The 26,820-nt window shown below is 43.8% G+C and overlaps 1 protein-coding gene across 1 annotated transcript in view; it reads right to left on the reverse strand.

Moving 5' to 3' along the window:
- GRIP2 (glutamate receptor interacting protein 2) overlaps positions 1 to 19,751 on the reverse strand; it is a 335,176-nt gene extending 315,425 nt beyond the window's left edge. The window contains exon 1 of the mRNA XM_073644979.1: positions 19,523 to 19,751. Coding sequence (XP_073501080.1) covers positions 19,523 to 19,577 — 55 coding nt within the window. The 5' untranslated portion in view covers positions 19,578 to 19,751. The remainder of the gene's footprint in view (positions 1 to 19,522) is intronic.
- Between the last annotated feature and the right edge of the window lie 7,069 nt (positions 19,752 to 26,820).

The following is a 26,820-nucleotide window of genomic DNA, read 5'->3' on the forward strand; positions in this document are numbered from 1 at the left end:
ACAAGATGCCCAAGTTTAGAGGGGGGCTTGGAGCTAAGGACTCCCCCCATCCTGATAATGTGGCGGGGAGGGAAAGATACTGAGAACCAAAAGGCAGCTGAAGGCGTCCGTCCACTACTGGCCATAATGACAGCCCTTCTTCTGCGGCTTATTTCTTCCTCGCTGCCCTTTGAGTGTTTTCATCTGGCAGCTGAGATCACTTAGCACCGGCGGATCGTCTTCCCCTGCACCATCAGCAGATACTCCTTCCGAGTTTTCCACTTTAAGGCCATGCTTGAAGATTGCACGTTTGCACTGAATTGATGCAATGTTGACCTCGTGTACGTGCAAAAAAACTCAAGAACCTACGAATAGCGGGGTCCATATTAAGGTGCTACTAGCTCCTTGGTAAAAGTTTGCAGTCTGCAAGGGCAGAACAGTAATAAGAGGTGCAGCAGCAGCAGCAGCAATGCTATCAGCATGCGCTGATACGGAGCCTAATGACTAAAGCTGTCTCGTTACGATTGTTGCACAGAAAAGACATGTCCTCAACTCGCTAAGCGCTCCCCCCGAGGGGCCGGCGACGGCTGTGACATTGTGGCTGAGGGCAGTGACACTACATCAACCTCGGTGGGACGCACGTGCTGCCTCTGCTCATCCTTCTGCTGCGCTATCATACACCCTACAGCCGTGCAGAGCCGTGCAGAGCCTGGCAGAACGCATCCGCCTCGCCATTAACCCTCCACGTTCTCCGAGTCCACCGTGGCCCCAATTCTGTAGCTCAAGGCCGGCAACAAAGTTTTAGTTAAAGGTGGAAAGGCTGATTTTTTTTCAAAAAGCAGAGTTAAAATCTTCAGCTAGAAGGAGCTTTTCATACGCGGTTAATCACTTAATAAAAAATTAAATGTCAACATTATTTTTTTTTTTTTCTTACAGCATTTAGAAATGACCTGGTACCAATGATTCTCCAGGCCAGGACGGCTACAGCAATGCCAAATCTGTATAGATTTTTTTATTACTTTAGAAAAAAATGTTTCTAAAAAATAAATGTAATATTGATGTCGTTTCCTTAGGATAGGTCATCATGTATATCAGATCAGTGGGGGTCTGACACCAGATCAGCGGTGGTCGAATGTAAACAGTGTATAGAACAGGATACCACAGCGCCGCACACTGTGTAGTGGATGATCATGGGTACTGCAGATCAGCTCCTGTTGAATGGAACATGACATAAGCTGCAGTACCTGGGAGTGGCCACTATAAGGTGTATGGCGCTGTGGTGTCCTGGCTTTGTACACAGATCAGTGGGGGGCGCCCTGTGTTGGACACCCACCAACCTGACATTGATGAACATGGTGTCTATGTTCAGAATGTCCCAAGACAGAGAAAGTCTGTCAACAATGGATAGATCATAACTGGAAGGTCGGGGTGTGGATTCCACTGAAAAACTTGTGTCTGGGCAAAACTGCAGTTTTGTTGTTAGGGGACAACCAGAGGAAACCAGAGGACACAAGCCCCCGTACTAGTAATAGCACCCCCACAATGTAACAGTCACCATCTATCCACTGGAGAGATGATACCTTGAATTTCCCTTTATAGTAAATGAATGTTGGTGAATCTAACAATTTTGGCTTAATCAATGACCAGGTAATAGGTGAGTGCGGGAGAGGGGCAGACTCTCCCCTGATGGGAGATGTTGGGGGAAAGAAGTATCAGGCTAATTGATGTGAGCATGGCAGATTCTCTGTCGTCAGGTGTGCGGTTGTGGCTAGGGATAAGCGGACCCATGAATGTTCGGGTTCGTCAGGTTTGGGTACCAGAACCGTACCCGAACTTGAACCTGAACCCAAACCCCATAGAAATCAATGGCGTTCTGAACTTTGGAACTGGAAAATCTCTCTCTCTCTCTCTCTCTCTCTTCCCCCTAGACTCCTGAACTGTAAAACAGACTTCCGGGAGAAGTCTGTGTTCGGAGTTCAGCACCGAACACTAAGTGTCTGGTACAAACCCTGAATGTTACAGTTCAGGTTCACTCATCTCTAGTTGTGGCTTTTTCCATTTTCCCTATCAAGGACACAGGCACCCTCGGCACTCGGGACACCTGCATTCTCCGTACTGAGGACACATGCATGCTCAGGACTGATATAGGTGCTTCTCACAAAATTTGAATATCATCAAAAAGTTAATTTATTTCAGTTCTTCAATACAAAAAGTGAAACTCCTATATTATATAGAGTCATTACACACAGAGTGATCTATTTCACGTGTTTATTTCTGTTAATGTTGATGATTATGGCTTACAGCCTATATGCACCTGCTCGGCGCTGAGGACGCGTGCACGCTCGGCACTGAGGACACATGCATGCTCTCACACCCTATGAATGCGTATGGAGGAGACAGAAGAATGGCTACTAGCCACCTTCAGATGGCATGTTTTTTAGCTGCAGTGGCTACCTGGCTCCTGGGATCTGTGTGGCCCTAGTACACAATGTCACATCGGCGGCATTGTTCTGGTGTATATAGTGTAGGCAGCGCCACACGATTAGTAAAGGTCAGGAGTAAATGACGCTATTATTGTACAAGGACAGGCTAATACAGAGGGAAGGGGCACCTCTCGGCTTTTCTCTGGAGAGTCTCAATAGCCCATGTTTAAGCTCAATTGAATGCAATATTGTCACTTCAATGGAAAAAGAAAAGGACAGAGAACAATGACGACGCTTTACCTCAACTGGAAGGAAAGAAAAAAATAACATTTCAATACATTTTCCCAAGGAGACTTTGCTGCTGTACAAGACAGACGCCCGAATCTAGGAGCGAATGTAGCAGAAGGTACACGAGCCGGGTCCGCAGGCACCAGAGTCCTGGGGGCTTCTCCTCCACATCATTGTTAAATGTATTCACAATGAACAGATCAGAAGATCCGTGAAATAAAAGCACTAAAGTGTATAGGCGGGAAAGAAAAGGGTCAATGCTACAGAACCGCGACTGCGCAGGCAGAGAAGCTGATGGTCAAGTCGAGCAAATTGGAATAATCGAGTGCTCGATCCGAGCAACGAGCCCAATGTAAGTCTACGGGAAACTCGAGCATTTTTCAGGCGGCTCCCCCCGGCGGTCTGCAGAGGGCCTAAAAATTGCCCAAATCGATGGAAACAGAGCTCAGATGACATGGGGACAGCATGGGGAAGACCCCTGGAAGCATTTCTGACTCCCAGGTCACTGCTGTCAACAACGTTGTCAGAGTATTACGCCACTTTTACGGAATCGCAGTAAAACATACAAAAACTAAACCAAAATGGATTTTCCAGGGAAAAATGTTAAGGAACATCCTTTCCAGGGTAATGACTTGTATATAAGGCAAAATAAATAACCAAAACCAAAAATACTCCTCAATACCTTGGGCTATGTTCACACGTAGCGTTTTTTATGCGTTTTTGCACTTTTGCATTGCTTTCAACCAAGACAAATGCATTTACCAGGAAATGTCATTTTAAAATTTTACTACCTTATCTGGTCATGTGGTGTGAGACATCATCATACACATCCTGTTTAGTTTATGAAGGAGGGACTCTAAAAGTCACAAACACTATTTTTATAGGGCCATCAGGCGGCCCTTACTATTCTTAATGGGCCAGCAGTCGGCCTCACTAGTGTTAGAGGGCCATCAGCCGGCTATGCTTTGTTGTTTCGATTATTAAAGAGTGGGTCTCCTATACTGTTATTGCGTATTCAGTGACTGCAAGGGCTGCCAAAAATTTGGACGCAACTCAATACCCCTTTGAAGAGACATAGAGGAGGGCCTCAGTAAAAAAAAAATGTTCCCACTATAAAGGAGTGGGTCTCCTTTAGTGGTAATGCCCATGCAGAGCTGCCAAAATTTAGGAAAAACCCCAATAACAATTTAAAGACACATAGAGGTGGGCCACAGAATCGACATGTTCCTAGAAAGGAGCGGGTCTGCTATACAGTTATAGGGTATGCAGTGAGTACAGCGGCTGCCAAAATTTAAGAAAAACCCCAATAACAATTTAAAGACACCAAGAGGTGGGCCTCAGCAACGAGTACGACATGTTCCCATTAGAAAGGAGAGAGTCTGCTATACAGTTATAGCATATGCAGTGAGTACAACGGCTGCCAAAATTTGGGAAAAAAAAACAATAAAAATTTAAAGACACATAGAGGTGGGCCTCAGTAACGACATGTTACCATTAGAAAGGAGTGGGTCTCCCATACTGTTCTTGCGTATGCAGTGACTGCAATGGCTGCCAAAAATTTGGAGGCAATTCAATGCCCCTTGCAAGAGACGTAGAGGTAGGAGGGCCTCCTGAAAACAATGTTCCCATTATTAGGAAGTGGGTCTCCCGTACTGTTTGCCTATGTAGTGAATGCAATGGCTGCCAAAAATTTGGAGGCACTCCAATGCCCCTTGAAAGAGACGTAGAGGAGGTGATATGGTAGATATGGTGGTAATGACTATATAATATATGAGTTTCACTTTTTGAATTTAAGAACTGAAATAAATTAACTTTTTGATGATATTCAAATTTTGTGAGATGCACCTGTATATGTGATACATCTGACGGACAACCATGGTTTTAAATAGCGGGACTGTAGTTTGCTAATACTATTCTTCACAGAGACCTCGTGTGAATAGCTTCACTGACACACTGCAACAAAATGTAAATGGAGGCCAATATTTTCCACGTTCACTACATATTTCTGGATTTATATCGCTGTAATATGGAAGAGACCTGGCTGTGTTCCGCAGTGCTAACAAGCAAATGGAGCGAAAAAATGGTGTACTCTAGATTGCTTTTTAAGCGCCAGGTCTGATATAGACCCGATGACGCTGTGCGGTCAGCCAATCACTGTAATGCCACAACCAACATGGCTACGGCATTACAATGAGTGGCAGGCAATCCCTGTATGTTCATTGGCTCTCTAAAGAGCGCCAAACATGCAGGGAGGGGATCCGGGAGGGGACCCGAGCTCCCGCCGAGCAACCCCGGAAATACTCGGCGAGCTTGTCGAGCACTGTGATGCTCGGGTGAATACCGAGTAGTGGCGAGCACGTTCGCTCATCACTAGTCGCGGATTAATTGCTTCTTGGCCTTTTGGCGAAGATCAACTGTAGTATTTTTCGAAAAGGTGAGTTTGGCCGGGGCCGCCCTAGTAGATTAATACGTTATGCAGACCCGGTTTGGTGCGCTTGTTAGTACGTCAGGTGGCTTATATAGCCAGTAAAAAAACAAGGCCTCCCAGGATCAAAGCCACAAGGTTCGAGTAGGTTTGAAAGCCCAAGGTGTGAAGTGCCCCAGGAGCGGTGACCATGGGGGGCTTTATTCACTGGGATTGGGAACCCCACTTGAATTTTGGCACATTAGCACTTAAATTTTCACCCTTTTTGAGCACACACCCTTTTTCGTGCCTTTTGGCTTAGGATGAGGAATTTTTAAATTCCTGGTCGAAGGTCCGGTCAGTTTTACACTGAATAACCTTTACGACGTATTTTTATTCTTTCGCTGTGTGTCACCTTTTCACTGTGTGTCTTGCACTTGGGTTTGTCTGTTTCCTTTCTGATAGATCTAGGATGTGTGGCTATCAGGTTCCCCTCCCATCGATCCCTAGCTTTCCTCTCTCGGCAGGTGAGCTGACAGTCGATGGCTCCTAGTTCTCACTTAGGTGGGAGTCAAGGCAGATGCTGGGAGTGAGACTGGGTCTCCCTTGGCTTTAGCTAGAGTTGGCCACTTGTCCCTGTCCCTCGCTGAGGCCTTCTGGGTTGGGGAATGGTCTTTGGGGACCTTTCTCCTGTTGAAGAGGGTTTCAACTAACTGCATCCGAATGCACTTTTTGTGGCACCATTTAATCACTTTATTAGCGAACTAAGGAGAGAGCATGATCTAAAGAATTAAACAAAAATGTGTCGTGGATGCATCCTAGCTATAACCACAGAGTAGGTGATGAATGTTAGATCGATGGGGTCCAGCCAATGTCATCCCCACCAATTGCTAAAAAAGAAGACTCCTGTAGGCCATACTAGAGGTTTCCTCTCCAGGAATGATGGTGTAGACCAGTGTTTCCCAAACCCCATCCTCACGGCCCCCCACAGGTCATGTTTTCAGGATCTACTTAGTATTGCACAGGTGAGAGAATTCCTGATGCCTTGATGATACTTCAATCACCTGTGTAATACTAAGGAGATCCTGAAAACATGACCTGTGGGGGGCCGTGAGGATGGGGTTTGGGAAACACTGGTGTAGACCAATGCCCCCCAACCCATGTCTCTCCAGCTGTTGCATCGTGCACCGACAGTCTCGCTGTAACCTCCTCTGATCACGTCTGGGTATAAAGGCCTCCTCTTAGATGTAACAATAAGGAATATTTTCACAATAGTCTTGTATACCGACTGAGGTCTCAGATTTTCAGGGACATTACCTTTGTGGGTGACAGAATTCATTTTGTTCCTCTAGCTATATGTAGGAAGTCACAAGAGCTTGCTGAACGTATTAGCCTGTTTTGTAGATTTGAGGGGGAGTAAGGGGTAATGTTCCTCCTTAGGAGACCGCCAAGCTTGCGTAGAGAGACTTATCGGCCATGCGTTGGCCCCTGGGAAATAAAATATGCAGGAGGAAAGCTGGATTACAGCCTCTGTGTACAGGTGCATTCACACTTAGCACATCTGTCATGTGTCCTGGGAAATCTCCTGAAGCAAAGGTATCCATGAGACCCCATTCAATATTCAGTATTCATTGGGATTAAGTTTTAGTTTTGGAATAGGGTAATCAATCACGCTCTATACAGGACAAGCACTCAGCTCATCAGGTGTTTTAAGTGGGGAGAGAGGAGAAAGCCGCTGCCAAATCCCTATATTATCGGTGTATCCCCTAAAAACAAACTGATCGGGTGATGAAACTCCACCAGCCCGGTCCTTTTCTCCCCCGACATCATATGAGGCCACCAAATACTCCATATACTTAGATTGATAAATAGCCTGAAAGTGCTGGTTCCTTACAGAAGACAAACTCCGGAGCTGCGCTCATACTTTACCCTGGAACACTTAAGACTCTCGAACTATTATTTATACCCATGAAGCGGCCATAAAACCACAAAAAAAAGAAAAAAGAAAATTACAATATGATAAAGTGTCTTCAAGAGCAGTTGGAAAAGCCAATTACAGCAGTAGATGAATGGGGGATGTGAACGGGAGCCGGACCGGAGTGCTCAGCGAGAGCAGCAGGAATCAATAATCGATGCTTCTCCTTCCGTCACCCGCAATCACGTTTTGATTACGGAAAAAAAAAAAAAAAAGAGAGATGGACAAAAGCATCATTGATTAACATAAAAAGCATCGGGTGGAGAAGAAAGGATTGTTCATGGAGACAGAGCCGTGTCAATGAGGCCGCCCTGGAAACCGAGAGGTTAAAGAAATATTGATGAGAACTGACGCGTTTATTTGATATCTATTATGTCGGCTGATCGCCTGCGAGAGGCGCAATTAGAAGCCGACAGATTGGCATCAATGCAAAACCGAACTGCGGCTGATGGGAGCTCAGCAGGTGGGGGGGACGATAGAGAGAGGGGAGCATAGAGTTACTTGGAGCCCATTATGGCGCTTGTGGGAGACCCCTGATGTCCCTGATGTCATGCCACTTTGTGCGCATTGACAGAATCGGGGTTACCCTGACCTTGAATTTGCTGCGGAAGTGATGCGGCACAGACTGTGTAACCCTCGGATTGGCACCCCAAAATCTTATCTACTAACATACATAAATAAGGAGAAGAGAAGACGTGGGCAGGGTCACACTGGGGACAGAGAGGGGTCCAGGATCACTTGGGATCCATTGAGAGAAGTTCTCCAATATTTTGTGCTCCCACTTTTCTGATTCCCGCGCCGTGCTGGATTATGGACTGGAAAGTATTTTCTTTTCTTTTTTTTGCTCACTCCTTTGCTTACTGTTAGTGAATGGAAACATTTTTTGTTTATATCCAGATCTGAAAGTTTGTAAAGATTTAATACTTTTTTGTTACAGTCGTATTCAATCCTCTGGGAGCTGAATAGCCTGATACATCCACCTGCACTGAAACATTGTAACAAACCACCAGGAAAGGAGAGAAACGGGCCGCAGATATAAATCTGCAAGTCAGAAATAAGCAACGTGTGCACGAGACTTCAGGATTCCCATTCACTTTGCTGCATCAGGGTTTTGTGACAAATCTGCATAGAGGAAAAAGTGACAAAACTGAGACAAATCTGCAATGTGTGCACAGGCCCTTAGGTGTGCAAGGGTTTTTAGCTTCCAAATCTAAGGTTTCTATTCATTGGTGGCAAGAAATGTTAAGAGTAAAAATAAAATAAAATAAAATACAGAACGTATAATAGTTGCCAAACTTTGCATCATATAAATATTCAATGGTTAGGGGGGGGGGGGGGGGGGCTGTTTGGGATCCTTAAAAAAACTGGTACAAAATAATAATTATTCATGTGTTTAATCTCTTACCAATCCAGTGATGCTCTGGTGGTTTAAATTGGGTTTAATGTGACCGCTGCAGACAGTCACTTACCTGAACGGTACATACAAACGCTACTACTGATTGGCTGCAGCGGTCAAGTGAATGATGGCAATTCTGGTCGCTGCAGCAGGTCCGGTGGGGACTACTGGAGGCGCTGCAGCGGTGGGAGACAGAGCAGGTAGTAAAGTCACATTTATTATCCAGCTCCCCGGACCACCCCTTTAAGGTTTCTGCTCGTCGCTGCTACTGAAATGTAATCACAGGCTCCAGTCATGAATTCATTACTATTTCTGAAGACGTGAAGTTCAGTTTTCTTGTCCACGGTAACTGAAATTCTTCTTATTCCAGAAATCTATTTACTACAATGGACCCAAGAAGCCGAATATATCAAGTTATTAAGGCGAACAGCACAGATTCTCCGCCGGCCCGCGCACGGAGAACAATGAAGCTTCACAGCGGATCATCTATTTATTTGTCAGGAGCCGCAGAAAACAAGTCAGTGCTGGCGATGTTTTGTGCCATTACACAGGGCGCTTTTATAAGGTTTTTGGCGATAAAGATCTTCGGCAAATTCTGCAGCGGAGTTGTGCTGCCCCCTAGTGTACATTTTATGTAGAGTTAATAATTCTGGGTTGTTTTTTTTTTCTCCCGGTAATTGTCTTTCTTTTTTTAGTACTGGCAGATTTCATGCCAAATTTTTCAAATTCTGTTTGATGAATTTGGCACAAATGCAAATTTTTTTTTTCTTTTGCTATTTTGTACCTTTTTTTTTTTTTTTTGGGTGTGGAAACAATAAGACAGATTGTGTACTCCATGAGTGTACTGGAGTATAACTGTTATACTATGTTCCAAAAAGTCTCAAATGATGAATTGGCCAGAAACAGTTGGAGAATAAAACTCACCCATATTGTCAAGAAAAATTAAAAAAAATGCAGAGGAATGAAAAAGCTAGCGCAAAATTGGTGCAAACATAAAAACAACTAAAAACTAAACTTTTACTCCCCCCCCACCCCCAAAAAATGCAAAAATGCAGAAGCAAAAAAAGTGCAAAATGAATGATGCATCGAGGTCGGGGTCTACGTGTTGTTACCATGTTACTAAGGGTAGGTTTATGTACAGGCATCTGCCCTGCAACAGGGACCACCACAGGATGGCAGGGGGCTTAAAGACTGTCCGTATAGGAACACATCAGGTCCCTTCACTGACGCTATCATTGATCGTGTTATCTTATACAGCTGATACGGGGGGCCGACGATCACCCCCACTAGGATGTAGATATTTTCAGAAATAAATGTTCCTGGATTAATATTTCCTGTAAATCAGGACCATTAAGAAATGTCAATGATGAGTAAAAAAAAAGTCCCATAAAACATCATATATTCCCTCTTCATAAGACAGGTTATAAATGTATGATCCTAGGGGTCCGGCTGCTAATACCCCCACTGAGACTGAGAAAAAGCGTCCCAAAGTCACCTGTAAGAATGGATTGCTAGAGAGTATGTGTGACCACCGCTCCTATAGACAGTGGCAGTACTGGGGGTCCCACATCCTCACTATGACTGTATTCATGTATTCAAACAGGGGACTCTGGGACCCCTGTTCCCATGATCCATGGTGGTCCTAGTGTAGTTATGATAAGTATCACTTATCTTGTTTATCCCATGATGTTCGTGGGGAAAAACAAGACTTAGATACTGATGGGTCATCAATAAAAATAAAATTGTTGGGGGTCCGACACCTGCCGCCCCACAAATATCTATATATAGATCCACAGTGTCTTGATACACATGCCTTGTAGCTGCAGTACCTGAGAACGGCCACAACACTGTGTATGGCGCTGTTACATCCCGTGTTACATGAGGATTTTGCTGTGGATTATGTTGCGTATTGCAGAAATAAAACCCGCACAAATAACGGACACTATAAAAGCCAGACTGCAGCTCAATTTCCAGCTGATGCTGTATTAATCCACGGATTTTCTGCTCCCAAATCAGGAAAGAATATCCTGTTTTTTTGGGGGGGGGGGTTTACCTTCTTTTTGAGGCAATTTATTATTCATTGCATGCATTTGACCAAAAAGCAAAAAAAGACCCTTTCAGTCGACCCGTGTGTGAAACCCTCAGTGCTGTGCACCGCGACGCAGAGACGGCGCTGCCACCTGGGGAGGAGACGGTTAAGGCAATTAGTTTATTTCAGATTAAAGCCAATTTGTTTGCTTGTTCGGCTCATTAAAGGGCCGGATGACATTGTTGAGATTCCTGTAAATTAATGAATAAAATAAAAAATTGTCTGCTTTGTGTCTCGGGAATGAGAGATAAGAAAGAAGCGCTGAGTGACAGATCCAATTTAATATTTTCTGTATAAAGAAACGTGACGGCTAAGGGAGCAAAAACTGCAGCGGGACATCTATGCCGTCCTAATATTTCAAGGTTTGGGGTCCTCGCTCCCAATCACCTGGTTCCGAAAAAAAATCTGCAATTGTCAGATCAGAATAATTAAAATATCAAAAAACGTACAATCTGTATTTTTTTTATACTTGCAGCCAGAGCTGCATTCCAAATTCTGCAGCCTTAATTCAGCTGATTTTTGATTGCGGCTCCGGATGTGACCCGAGTATACGATATCATAATTAGTATGCAAAGGAAATATTTTTAAGGAATATCTGAATATTTAATCCGCTGACCAGACTGCAAGCTGCCATAAATGATAACCTGCCACGTGCGGACTGATTTAAAGAGAAATGGCGGTGATTTTTGCTTTCTATAATAAACTAAGAAGCATAGAATCAAATGCAACATGAATGTTTTGCTTCTGACATTGACGGCCGTTGCAGCTCTGATATTCATATTACATTTTATCTCTAATTTCGGATGGTTTTCCGCCTCCCATCATCCATTTGTTTCTGCGTCTCTTCTCTTTTTCTCATCTCAAAATCAATTTTCCCCCAGTGCTGCGTTATCAGAGAGCGGCCGGGGGGCACAGAAGAGGACTTTCCCCCTTTATAAAAGCCTCTCAGGGTTCGGGTCTCTGACGAGTCGCATTTGTCGTATAAAACGCAATAGAAACAGAAGCTGCAACGATGGTGTGAAGAGAAACGCAGCTGTGAATCGTCCTTCCCCTAAAGAGCCTGAAGAAGGAGGAACTCCTATAATAAATCCCTACACCCAGCCGTATCCCCGAACTGCTACAGGAGTCGGCCACGACTAGACAACCATTCTCAATCGCAGCATGCTCATCATAAAATATCCAAAATGTCCCTTCAGAGAGGAAGACTAGAACTCTAGCGCCGCCTACAGGAAGCAGCGATCCCAAAAGTCAATATCGACTCTCCAACGAGCATTGTCACAGGATTAGGATTGCTACTTCCTACTCTTCTTCTTCTCTGAAGAGACAATTTGCATATTTCCCAGAGGAGCACCTGAGTTACATCCTGTATTATACTCCAGAGCCGCACTCACTATTCTGCTGGTGCAGTCACTGTGTACATACATTACATTACTGATCCTGAGTTACATCCTGTATTATACTCCAGAGCTGCACTCACTATTCTGCTGGTGCAGTCACTGTGTACATACATTACATTACTGATCCTGAGTTACCTCCTGTATTATACTCCAGAGCTGCACTCACTATTCTGCTGGTGCAGTCACTATGTACATACATTACATTACTGATCCTGAGTTACATCCTGTATTATACTCCAGAGCTGCACTCGCTATTCTTCTGGTGCAGTCACTGTGTACATACATTACATTACTGATCCTGAGTTACATCCTGTATTATACTCCAGAGCCGCACTCACTATTCTGCTGGTGCAGTCACTGTGTACATACATTACATTACTGATCCTGAGTTACATCCTGTATTATACTCCAGAGCTGCACTCACTATTCTGCTGGTGCAGTCACTGTGTACATACATTACATTACTGATCCTGAGTTACATCATGTATTATACTCCAGAGCTGCACTCACTATTCTGCTGGTGCAGTCACTGTGTACATACATTACATTACTGATCCTGAGTTACATCCTGTATTATACTCCAGAGCTGCACCCACTATTCTGCTGGTGGAGTCGCTGTGTACATACATTACTGATCCGGAGTTACATCCTGTATTATACCCCAGAGCTGCACTCACTATTCTGCTGGTGCAGTCACTGTGTACATACATTACATTACTGATCCTGAGTTACATCCTGTATTATACTCCAGAGCTGCACTCACTATTCTGCTGGTGCAGTCACTGTGTACATACAGTACAGACCAAAAGTTTGGACACACCTTCTCATTTAAAGATTTTTCGGTATTTTCATGACTGAAAATTGTACATTCACACTGAAGGCATCAAAACTATGAATTAACACATGTGGAATTATATACTTAACAAAAAAGTGTGAAACAACCGAAAATAAGTCTTATATTCTAGGTTCTTCAAAGTAGCCACCTTTTGCTTTGATGACTGCTTTGCACACTCTTGGCATTCTCTTGATGAGCTTCAAGAGGTAGTCACCGGAAATGGTCTTCACTTCACAGGTGTGCCCTGTCAGGTTTAATAAGTGGGATTTCTTGCCTTATAAATGGGGTTGGGACCATCAGTTGTGTTGTGCAGAAGTCAGGTGGATACACAGCTGATAGTCCTACTGAATAGACTGTTAGAATTTGTATTATGGCAATAAAAAAGCAGCTAAGTAAAGAAAAACTAGTGGCCATCATTACTTTAAGAAATGAAGGTCAGTCAGTGCGAAAAATTGAGAAAACTTTGAAAGTGTCCCCAAGTGCAGCTGCAAAAACCATCAAGCGCTACAAAGAAACTGGCTCACATGAGGACCGCCCCAGGAAAGGAAGACCAAGAGTCACCTCTGCTTCTGAGGATAAGTTTATCCGAGTCGCCATCCTCAGAAATCGCAGGTTAACAGCAGCTCAGATTAGAGACCAGGTCAATGCCACACAGAGTTCTAGCAGCAGATACATCTCTACAACTGTTAAGAGGAGCCTTTGTGCAGCAGGCCTTCATGGTAAAATAGCTGCTAGGAAACCGCTGATAAGGACAGGCAACAAGCAGAAGAGACTTGTTTGGGCTAAAGAACACAAGGAATGGACATTAGACCAGTGGAAATCTGTGCTTTGGTCTGATGAGTCCAAATTTGAGATCTTTGGTTCCAACCACTGTGTCTTTGTGTGACGCAGAAAAGGTGAACGGATGGACTCTACATGCCTGGTTCCCACCGTGAAGCATGGAGGAGGAGGTGTGATGGTGTGGGGGGGGGCTTTGCTGGTGACACTGTTGGGGATTTATTCAAAATTGAAGGCATACTGAACCAGCATGGCTACCACAGCATCTTGCAGCGGCATGCTATTCCATCCGGTTTGTGTTTAGTTGGATCATCATTTATTTTTCAACAGGACAATGACCCCAAACACCTCCAGGCTGTGTAAGGGCTATTTGACCAAGAAGGAGAGTGATGGGGGGCTACGCCAGATGACCTGGCCTCCACAGTCACCAGACCTGAACCCAATCGAGATGGTTTGGGGTGAGCTGGACCGCAGAGTGAAGGCAAAAGGGCCAACAAGTGCTAAGCATCTCTGGGAACTCCTTCAAGATTGTTGGAAGACCATTTCCGGTGACTACCTCTTGAAGCTCATCAAGAGAATGCCAAGAGTGTGCAAAGCAGTCATCAAAGCAAAAGGTGGCTACTTTGAAGAACCTAGAATATAAGACATATTTTCAGTTGTTTCACACTTTTTTGTTAAGTATATAATTCCACATGTGTTAATTCATAGTTTTGATGCCTTCAGTGTGAATGTACAATTTCCATAGTCAAGAAAATACAGAAAAATCTTTAAATGAGAAGGTGTGTCCAAACTCTTGGTCTGTACTGTACATTACATTACTGATCCTGAGTTACATCCTGTATTATCCTCCAGAGCTGCACTCACTATTCTGCTGGTGCAGTCACTATGTACATACATTGCATTACTCATCCTGAGTTACATCCTGTATTATACTCCAGAGCTGCACTCACTATTCTGCTGGTGCAGTCACTGTGTACATACATTACATTACTGATCCTGAGTTACACCCTGTATTATACTCCAGAGCTGCACTCACTATTCTGCTGGTGCAGTCACTGTGTACATACATTACATTACTGATCCTGAGTTACATCCTGTATTATACTCCAGAGCTGCACTCACTATTCTGCTGGTGCAGTCACTGTGTACATACATTACATTACTGATCCTGAGTTACATCCTGTATTATCCTCCAGAGCTGCACTCACTATTCTGCTGGTGCAGTCACTGTGTACATTACATTACTGATCCTGAGTTACACCCTGTATTATACTCCAGAGCTGCACTCACTATTTTGCTGATGCAGTCACTGTGTACATACATTACATTACTGATCCTGAGTTACATCCTGTATTATACTCCAGAGCTGCACTCACTATTCTGCTGGTGCAGTCACTGTACATACATTACATTACTGATCCTGAGTTACATCCTGTATTATACTCCAGAGCTGCACTCACTATTCTGCTGGTGCAGTCACTGTACATACATTACATTACTGATCCTGAGTTACATCCTGTATTAAACTCCAGAGCTGCACTCACTATTCTGCTGGTGCAGTCACTGTGTACATACATTACATTACTGATCCTGAGTTACATCCTGTATTATACTCCAGAGCTGCACTCACTATTCTGCTGGTGCAGTCACTGTGTACATACATTACATTACTGATCTGAGCAATAGTTATCCTTGGCAGGAGAAGATAGAAGGAGGAAATAGAACAGAGCGCTGCCTGGGTGCAGTAATTAATTGTAACACTGTGGAAAGGTGAAGTGTATATAATGAATTCGCCCACAGTGGTTGTGCTGGACGGGCAGAACACTGGCAGAAAATTTAGAAGACGACCGGAGTTTCTCCTCCGGTATGCTGCTCATCCAATGCCGTGGTACTGAGCTTTTCCTGACCCTGAAGCCGCTCCAATTGGGCGTATACAAGGAAAAAAATGAATAACTTGGGATGGCGCTTCTGTTTGAATGTGGAGATCAGACAGTCCATATATCCATATTAAATTTATTGGTTTTAAAAATAGATTTTACCAATCAGCAGAGGAGCCAGGAAGAATGAGCAGCTCCAGCGAGCGGCCCCGGACCAGCGCTCAGAGGTGGTGTCTCCTGTCACTCACTGAGCGCAGCTCCGGGTCCCGCTCGCTGCAGTGGCTGATTCTTCCCGGCTCTTCTTCTGATCGGTCTCATGGATTACAGCGGGGGACACTTAGGACAGGTGAGTAAAAGGATTTTTTATTTTATTATTCTTTTCACAGGTGGACACTGCAGGAGCAGACACTACTACTCTCATCATTGTCCCTGCTGGTGCTGATCGCAGCGCCGACAGGGAACCATGATGAGAGCAGAGTTCAGCACCCGGCACTTGGGAACAGCGCTAACTGTATGCTGATTCCCAGGCGCCAGTACGTGTCACACTGATGTCATCCGTGTGTGTTCAGAGTGAGACACTTTTATAGACCGTGAATCCACAACAAAACGGACATGTCAGCGTGTGGAGTACATGGACACACGGTTCGTGGAAACACACTGACATGTGCACAGACCCATAGATTAGAATGGGTCTATGTGTGTCAGTGTCTCCGGTACGTGGGGAAACTGTCACCACACCTACCGGACACACTGACGTGTGACAGAGCCCTAAACAATGTAGGCCGTAGAAGTTTGGTTTTAAAAATCAGTATCACATGACAAGCTTAGATACACAGGCTTAGCAGACACCGTCATACATTATAGGCTTTATTTCCATAGCTGTCAGTTTCTTAGTCACTTTCTACTTAGGAATTAAAAAGATCTAGTTCACACTTTCAAGAAAATCCAGATTCTATCAGCTCATAGATAAAGACAACCGTGTCCAACCACAAGCAAGACGACGCTGACGTCCTCCAAAAATTTTGGAAAGGCAAAACATATAATAGAAAAAAAGAAGCTATAGTCAATGGCTACAACCTCTTTTGCTCCAGCACGAGCTGCTCAGGCTCTGGTCGCATGTTCCTGAGTCACTACAGAGCTGCACTCACTATTCTGCTGGTGCAGTCACTATGTGCATACATTACATTACTGATCCTGAGTTACATCCTGTATTATCCTCCAGAGCTGCACTCACTATTCTGCTGGGGCAGTCATTGTGTGCATACATTACATTACTGATCCTGAGTTACATCCTGTATTATACTCCAGAGCTGCACTCATTATTCTGCTGGTGCAGTGACTGTCTACATACATTACATTACTGATCCTGAGTTACATCCTGTATTATACTCCAGAGCTGCACTCACTATTCTGCTTGTGCAGTCACTGTGTATATACATTACATTACTGATCCTGAGTTACATCCTGTATTATACTCCAGAGCTGCACTCACTATTCAGCAGGTGCATTCACTGTGTACATACATTGCATTACTGATCCTGTACTGATCCTGAGTTACATCCTGTATTATACCCCAGAGCTGCACTCACTATTCAGCTGGTGCAGTCACTGTGTACATACATTACATTACTGATCCTGAGTTACATCCTGTATTATACCCCAGAGCTGCACTCACTATTCTGCTGGTGCAGTCACTGTGTACATACATTACATTACTGATCCTGAGTTACACCCTGTATTATACTCCAGAGCTGCACTCACTATTCTGCTGGTGCAGTCACTGTGTACATACATTACATTACTGATCCTGAGTTACATCCTGTATTATACCCCAGAGCTGCACTCACTATTCAGTAAGGTGCAGTGTCTCACGTCCCAGCATATACACTGTGTTCCAAATTATTATGCAAATAATATTTTCTCAGATTTTCCCAAATTACCTATATGAATTGCAGTCATTGTAGTTTTCCAGTCAAATAACTATTAGAGTACAATTGAAAGGTTTTTGTACAAACTGCCTATGATAACAGGATATTTTAAAAAAAATAAAAAACTCAAACTGCACTCAAAATGCATGTTCCAAATTATTATGCACAGCAGAGTTTTCAACCTTTTCATTTTAATAAAGAACCAAAAAATGGTCATTTTTGAAATTATAAGCATTAGCAGGGTATTACAAACTGAAATCAAACAGTTTTCAACTGAAAACTTTATTCTAGGTGATGTTACATTTGCACATAGGACCCCTTGTTCGAAAGGAGCTTCTGAACTCTCTCGTCCATTGAATTTGTCAGGTTTTGGATGGTTTCTGCTTCATTTGTTTTGCATGAGGACAGAATACCCTCCCAGAGCTGTTGCTTAGATGTGAACTGCCTCCCGCTATCATAGACACTCCTTTTGATGATGCTCCAGAGGTTCTCAATGGGGTTGAGGTCAGGGGAGCATGGGTGCCACACCATAAGTTTGTCCCCTTTTATGCCCATAGCAGCCAGAGATGCAGATGTGTTATGTGCAGCATGAGACGGGGCATTATCATGCATGAAACAATCTCGATGGTCCAGATGGATGGAGCGGAGGATGGCTGGTTGATAGACACCCCATGCAAACACGGCTACGGCGCTAACAAGGAGGAGGTGGAGTAATGTTTTGGGCTGGAATCATGGGGAGAGAGATTGTCGGCCCCTTTAGGATCCCTGAAGGGGTAAAGATGAACTCCATAATGTATGTTGAGTTTCTCAAACAGCACTTCCTTCCATGGTTCAAGAAGAAGAACCGTGCATTCCGCAGCAAGATCATTTCATGCATGATAATGCCCCGTCTCATGCTGCACATAACACATCTGCATCTCTGGCTGCTATGGGCATAAAAGGGGACAAACTTATGGTGTGGCCCCCATGCTCCCCTGACCTCAACCCCATTGAGAACCTCTGGAGCATCATCAAAAGGAGTGTCTATGATAGCGGGAGGCAGTTCACATCTAAGCAACAGCTCTGGGAGGGTATTCTGTCCTCATGCAAAACAAATGAAGCAGAAACCATCCAAAACCTGACAAATTCAATGGACGAGAGAGTTCAGAAGCTCCTTTCGAACAAGGGGTCCTATGTGAAAATGTAACATCACCTAGAATAAAGTTTTGAGTTGAAAACTGTTTGATTTCAGTGTGTAATAACCTGCTAATGCTTATAATTTCAAAAATGACAATTTTTTTGTTCTTTATTAAAATGAAAAGGTTGAAAACTCTGCTGTGCATAATAATTTGGAACATGCATTTTGAGTGCAGTTTGAGTGTTTTATTTTTTAAAAAATATACTGTTATCATAGGCAGTTTGTACAAAAACCTTTCAATTGTACTCTAATAGTTATTTGACTGGAAAATTACAATGACTGCAATTCATATGGGTAATTTGGGAAAATCTGAGAAAATATTATTTGCATAATAATTTGGAACACAGTGTAATACTGGTGGTCTTTGATCTTTGGGGTACATGACTACATTGCACCCGCCATTATTCACGTCTGTCTCATGGTTTGTGCACCGTACAGCGGATAGCACCGGTGCAGACGGACCTCGCTGACATATGATGGGGCCCGTCAGGTTCTGTTGTGGCTTCAGTCATTCTGCTGGGAAGGTTAATGGTGCCTGCATCTGCTGAGACTGCTCCAAACCCTCTGCAGGCAGTGTGAACGGCGTCTAAGCTGCCACTTTACCAATATCTGGCCCAAATAATCCTCGCAATGAGATGACAAATATGGGATTTTACAACTGTTCAGCCCCTCCCATCAAAAAAATGCTAAAAATATCACACTTCATTCACAAATATGGCGCAAACCTCGGCTGGTGCAGAGCATTCGCATCATATTTAGCCGGATTGATACATGAGCCCTGATGCACATTGGGGTATGGGGAGAGCTGCAGCCAGCAGTCCCCGGAGCCGGGTCTGGGTCCTGGGCTCCTCGTTACACCTCCTTGGCTGGAGATGTGAGATCCCTGTACACACGCACACACCTTACTCCAGCTCACTGAATGTGCAGGCTGGGATTCCCATGCTCCAGCAGACATCCGTAGTAAATAGTGGCTGTACCTGCATCCTCTATTCTGCGCAGACAAAGCATCAGATTCCTCCACCAGCTCGGCATGGCAGTGACCGGGAGCTGGAGCAAAGGCGTAATGACGATGTGCTGCTGGAATACAGAAGAGATGGTGCTAAGCGTTCAGTGTGCAGATCATAGCCTGGCTGCCTGCGCTGCAAGCAGAGCCCACTCCACTCCGCACTGCACAGGGGCTCACATCTGAACCCAGGCTGAAGCACGCAGCCGCTCCACATGTTCCCCTGCAGTGACTGTGCACAGAGGGGGGATCACACAGATGGCTCTGCTCAGGCCTGGGTGCCGGCTTACTTAATGCTGCATGACGGGATCACAATTTAGGCTTTTTTTTTTTTATTGCAAGAAAAAAAGAAAAAGAAAAATTAACCTCTGTACTGCTTGCACAATCATGGTGAAAAGGGGGGGGGGGTGTCAGGGACATAATGGCTGTATGGCGTCAGCACCACTCCCTGCGTAGCATTCTTATGCACTGTAATATCTTAGATAGATTGAGTTGAAGAAAGTGACTCATCTCAATCCCATTAAGATGTCATAGTGCATGATGAAAATGAGCGCGCTGCCGGGAACACTGGTATTTAAAGGGGCTATCCAGCGCCTCTCACCTCTGCATGGTGGTGAAAGGTGCTACTGACAAGGTAGCCAATGGCCACTTGCAAGATGCAGGTGTACTGCAACATAGGATGTATGCGCTATACATGGCCAGCAGCCGATGGTCTCTGCATCAATAGAGCCTCTCACCCCCTAATGTGGAAGTGCGAGGCGCTAGATGACGCCCACAAGGATGCACTAGGCTATCAGCTACTTCAGAGCAAACTCTGTTCACACATTCAGTATTTGATCAGTATTTTACATCAGTATTTGTAAGATAAAACCAGGAGTGGGTGAAAAATGCAGACGTTTCTATTATACTTTTCCTCTGATTGTTTCACTCCTGGTTTTAGCTTAAAAATACTGTGTGAATGTGGACCTAAACTGGGGCATTGTTACTCAAAGAAATGTCCTCCAACTTTCTAATATAACTTATCCTTAAATTCATCATGATTTTTAAGACCTCTGCTTGCTGTAAGTAAAACCAATATTAAAGGACTCATACTCACACGGCTGAAAGTTTGCACAACTCTGTAAAGCTAAGTAAAAAAGATGCACCACATTTATTAAAAAAAAAAGATCCTCCACTTCTTAATAAATTAGTGTCACTTACCCCGGGGAAGTCTTAATAAACTCCCCCCTAAAGTTAGTAGTAAGTTGTACAACTCTTAAGGAAAAAACAAAAACAAAAACAGAGCTAAAGAGTTCATTTCAATGGTTTCACCGTTAATACTTCATTGTGAAAATAACTCACGAGATAATAAATAAGGTCACTGACTGGAGGAAAGAGTTAATTCCTACAATAGAGCAAAAAAGAAGAAAAGGTTTAATGGCAAATTCCACCAATAGAGTATTCACATACAGACACAATCAACAGTAACAGAAAAATGAATATCAGCAACAGCAGAATAGTGAGTGCAGCTCTGGAGTATAATACAGGATGTAACTCAGGATCAGTAATGTAATGTATGTACACAGTGAGTGCACCAGCAGAATAGTGAGTGCAGCTCTGGAGTATAATACAGGAGGTAACTCCGGATCAGTAATGTAATGTATGTATACAGTGACTGCACCAGCAGAATAGTGAGTGCAGCTCTGGAGTATAATACAGGATGTAACTCAGGATCAGTAATGTAATGTATGTACACAGTGACTGCACCAGCAGAATACTGAGCGCAGCTCTGGAGTATAATACAGGATGTAACTCAGGATCAGTAATGTAATGTATGTACACAGTGACTGCACCAGCAGAATAGTGAGTGCAGCTCTGGAGTATAATACAGGATGTAACTCAGGATCAGTATAGGATCAGTAATGCAATGTATGTACACAGTGACTCCACCAGCAGAATAGTGAGTGCAGCTCTGGAGTATAATACAGGATGTAACTGAGGATCTGCATAGTAGTGACTCCACCATTTATGTAGATTGTCTAGTATTTTGTACAAATGTTGTTCAGGGGTGAGCGTCCCCTTTAAACAATGTTTACTATCTAAACAATTATGACCAGATCACTTTTGTAGAATTACACTTTGTAGGAGCCGCAGCCGCAGTATACGGTTTGTCATTAATGTGAGCCCATAAAATAACGATTGTGTATATATCTATCGCCTTGTTGCTTGTTATTCGCTGGGCTGGAGTCGATGACCTTTCGTTATTAATCCAGTCATTTTATAATATCTATCGCTTTGGGCAGAGGCAGCTCCTATGTGTTTTGGGTTTTTCCTTCAGCTTCTTTGTTTTTTTATTAATATCAACTCCTTAAAAAAAAGCAAAGCTACAAAACGCAAATGAAAGAGCCGCTACTTGTGCTTCTCCGGCTCAGTGGAATCAAATGTGATTTGATCTTTTCCGCCGTAATGAACAGAATAACAATGAATCTTCTACCTCTCCATTCACTTGTTACAATATCGGCCGCGGCAATAAACGGCTTATTTGAGCTTTGGCTAATTTCTTTGTTGTTGCGTTAGATTCTGAGTTCACAGCGAATGTGCAGTATATAATAGGGGCTGATAGGAGCCGGACCGCTCGCTACACAGTGTACCAGGCACACCTCAGGTTTCCATAGGCTTTGATAACAGCTAAAGCAATTACAGATAAATGACCAAACGATTAGTACTCCGGTCATAGCTGTATTATAGTAGTTATATTCTTGTACATAGGGGCAGTATTATAGTAGTTATATTCTTGTACATAGGGGCAGTATTATAGTAGTTATATTCTTGTACATAGGAGCAGTATTATAGTAGTTATATTCTTGTACATAGGAGCAGTATTATAGTAGTTATACTCTTGTACATAAGGAGCAGTATTATAGTAGTTATATTCTTGTACATAGGAGCAGTATTATAGTAGTTATATTCTTGTACATAAGGAGCAGTATTATAGTAGTTATATTCTTGTACATAGGGGCATTATTATAGTAGTTATATTCTTGTACATAGGGGGCAGTATTATAGTAGTTATATTCTTGTACATAGGGGGCAGTATTATAGTAGTTATATTCTTGTACATAGGGGGCAGTATTATAGTAGTTATATTCTTGTACATAGGGGGCAGTATTATAGTAGTTATATTCTTGTACATAGGGGCAGTATTATAGTAGTTATATTCTTGTACATAGGGGGCAGTATTATAGTAGTTATATTCTTGTACATAGGGGGCAGTATTATAGTAGTTATATTCTTGTACATAGGGGCAGTATTATAGTAGTTATATTCTTGTACATTTATGCGGGGGCATTTATGCATATAGCATTTATGCATACTTTATCGAAGTGCCATAATTTAGCAAAGTGCCCTGGCAGTTAGAAAATGGCATTGCTAATATTCATCTTTCTTCTCTTCTTACAGGTATATATTTTTCACTGCTTGTGTGATCTGTCCTGAAAACTGCATTATATCTCCATGCAATGCTCTGCAGCCTATCAATTTCTGGTATATATTTTTCACTGCTTGTGTGATCTGTCCTGAAAACTGCATTATATCTCCATGCAATGCTCTGCAGCCTATCAATTTCTGGTATATATTTTTTTCACTCCTCTAGCTTTTTTATTCCATGATACTTAAAGGTCATCACACTTACTTTAAGAGTTTATGATCCATGCAGAGTTTACTAGTCTGTTTTTTTTTTTTTTTTCCCTGCACTTTATGGTCTCCTGTTGTCTTTTAAGCTAGTGATTGATTGTTAATGAGTTAAATCTGTGCAGATCTAAGCAGATACGTCCCTATATATTGAGACTTAGTTAAGGGGGGGCATTTATGCATATAGCATTTATGCATACTTTATCGAAGTGCCATAATTTAGCAAAGTGCCCTGGCAGTTAGAAAATGGCAGTTGGACAGGGCAGGAGACAGGTAAGACATGCAAGACAATTAAACAAACTTGCTTCCAGGTCATCTTTTTGGCAAACAGTATTCACCATTTGTATCTGTGCCATTTATACTCTGGTTGCTACAATCATCCACATTCACCGTTCACCCACAAATGCGGCACACTTCATCCATATTAATCCCTCACTCCTCTCTTCTCCTATGTACAGTTGTCATGCTCTCTTCACAATGTTATACCACGCAGATCCATTCATTCCCACCATACAACGCAGGAAACGCTCTCACAAATCACTCAACCATCTGCTCACTCTCTGTATCTTCCTTCTATTAGTCGCAGGTGATATTTCTCCCAACCCAGGACCCTCCAGTAATAATAACACTAACTCTTTCCCTGTTACATTCAGAAACCCTGCTAATCTCATTAATATTCCCTGCATATCTTCTGTCTCATTCAACTGTGCCCTTTGGAATGCACGCTCAGCTTGTAATAAACTCTCTTACATCCATGACTTTTTCCTCTCTAATTCCCTCAACCTTCTGGCTCTCACTGAAACCTGGATCCAGCAGTCGGACACCACCGCCGCTGCAGCTCTCTCCTATGGTGGCCTACATTTCTCTCATACCCCGCGACCTGACAACAGATCAGGTGGAGGTGTTGGTCTGCTTCTTTCAACAAAATGTACTTTTCAGGTTATCCCCCCTGTACCCTCCCTTATCTTCCCGTCCTTTGAGGCCCACACAGTCAGACTCTACCGGCCCTTCTCCCTGCGAGTGGCGGTTGTCTATCGCCCCCCAGGTCCCCCCCGTCAATTCCTGGATCACTTTGCTGCCTGGCTTACAAATTTTCTATCCTGCGACATCCCCACGATAATCATGGGAGACTTTAACATCCCAATTGGCGATCCTCTTTCCCCATCTGCCACGCATCTTTTATCATTAACCTCCTCCTTCGGCCTTTCACAGCTTGCTAATTCTCCTACACATGAGGACGGGAACACATTGGACCTGATTTTCTCCCGGCTTTGCTCAGTACATGACTTTACTAACTCTCCCCTTCCACTCTCTGACCATAATCTTCTTTCATTCTCTGTCAAGAACTGTGACTCTACTCAAGACACTCCCACCGTCCACACTTATAGAAATTTACGCGCCATTAACACCCAGAAATTTATAAAAAGGTTGCAATCATCATTGGCCCCAATCTCCTCCCTCTCATGTCCCGAATCTGCATTGAAGCATTATAACAAAATAATGCTATGCGCCCTGGATGAAGCCGCACCTCCTACACAAAGAACAATTCGGCATAGACGGCGACAACCCTGGCACACGCCTCAAACACGTCTTCTCCAGAGGTACTCCAGGTGCGCTGAACGGCTGTAGAGAAAATCAAATCTGCCCGAAGATTTCCTCCACTATAAATTTATGCTGAAAACATATAACTCTGCCCTTCACCTCTCCAAACAAACCTACTTTAACAACCTCATCATCTCACTTTCCAATAATCCTAAACGACTCTTTGACACGTTTCATTCTCTCCTCAATCAAACAGCACAGGCCCCGACCACCGACCTCAGCGCTGACGATCTGGCTAACTATTTCAAAGAAAAAATTGACCATATCCGACAGGAAATTTTCTCCCAATCCCCAAATGTTATGCATGCTCCCCCCCGCCACATTGTATCTTGCTCATTTTCTGACTTCGAACCAGTCACGGAAGATGAAGTGATCAGGCTCCTTGCATCTTCTCGCCCTACCACCTGCACCAGCGACCCTATTCCCTCACATCTCCTTCAGTCCCTTGCTCCAGCTGTCACCTCTCACCTAACTAAAATTTTCAACCTTTCCCTCTCATCTGGTATCTTTCCCTCTTCTTTTAAACATGTCAGCATACATCCATTACTTAAAAAACCATCCCTCGACCAGAACTGCACGGCCAACTACAGACCTGTTTCCAATCTTCCCTTTATCTCTAAACTCCTGGAACGCCTGGTCCACTCCCGTCTAATCCGCTATCTCTCAGACAACTCTCTTCTTGACCCTTTACAATCTGGTTTCCGCTCTTTACATTCTACTGAAACTGCCCTCACTAAAGTCTCTAATGATCTACTAACAGCTAAATCTAATGGTCACTACTCCCTGCTGATCTCCTGGATCTCTCTGCAGCATTCGACACTGTGGATCACCAGCTCCTCCTCACTATGCTCCGCTCTATCGGCCTCAAGGACACGGTTCTCTCCTGGTTCTCCTCCTATCTCTCTGACCGCTCCTTCTCTGTGTCTTTAGCCGGCTCCTCCTCCTCCCTACTTCCTCTTACTGTTGGGGTTCCTCAAGGATCAGTCCTAGGCCCCCTTCTTTTCTCCTTATACACCGCTCCTATTGGACAAACAATCAGTAGATTCGGTTTTCAGTACCATCTCTATGCTGATGACACCCAATTATACACCTCTGCTCCGGACATCACCCCTGCATTACTACAAAAGACCAGTGATTGTCTTTCTGCTGTGTCTAACATTATGTCCTCCCTCTACCTAAAACTGAATCTGTCAAAAACTGAACTACTCGTCTTTCCTCCCTCCATTAATCTACCTGTGCCCGATATTGCCATCTCCGTTTGTGGCTCAACCATTACTCCCCAGCAACAAGCCCGCTGTCTTGGGGTCATTTTTGATTCAGATCTTTCTTTCACTCCTCACATCAAATCACTCGCTCGTTCATGTCATCTACACCTCAAAAACATCTCAAGAATCAGGACTTTTCTCACCTTTGACTCGGCAAAAACTCTTACTGTCGCTCTTATTCATTCTCGTCTTGACTATTGCAACGCTCTACTAATCGGTCTCCCTCTTACTAAACTCTCCCCTCTCCAATCCGTCCTGAACGCAGCAGCCAGGATCATATTCCTCGCCAACCGCTACTCAGATGCCTCTTCCCTGTGCCAGTCATTGCATTGGTTGCCCATCCAATATAGAGTTCGTTTTAAACTTATCACGCTTACCCACAAAGCGCTCCATGCTTCAGTACCCCCCTACATCTCCTCCCTTGTCTCAGTCTACCACCCTGCACGTGCCCTCCGTTCTGCAAATGACTTGAAACTAAAATCCTCCATAATCCGAACTTCCCACTCCCATCTCCAAGATTTCTCGCGTGCTGTGCCAATTCTTTGGAATGCACTACCCAGGACAGTTCGATTAATTCCCAATACCCACAGTTTCAAGCGAACCCTAAAAACACATTTCTTTAGACTGGCGTATCACCTAAACACACTCTGTCCATCCCAGCTTTCCCCCATATTAAAATCTTCTTCAACTTCAGGTTCAAACCAACCATGCACATAAAAGCCTCTGTCAGGACTGC

Source organism: Phyllobates terribilis, unplaced genomic scaffold (assembly GCF_046119375.1).
Source record: "Phyllobates terribilis strain yellow unplaced genomic scaffold, ASM4611937v1 Scaffold_8__6_contigs__length_399053987, whole genome shotgun sequence".
Lineage (NCBI taxonomy): Eukaryota > Metazoa > Chordata > Amphibia > Anura > Dendrobatidae > Phyllobates > Phyllobates terribilis.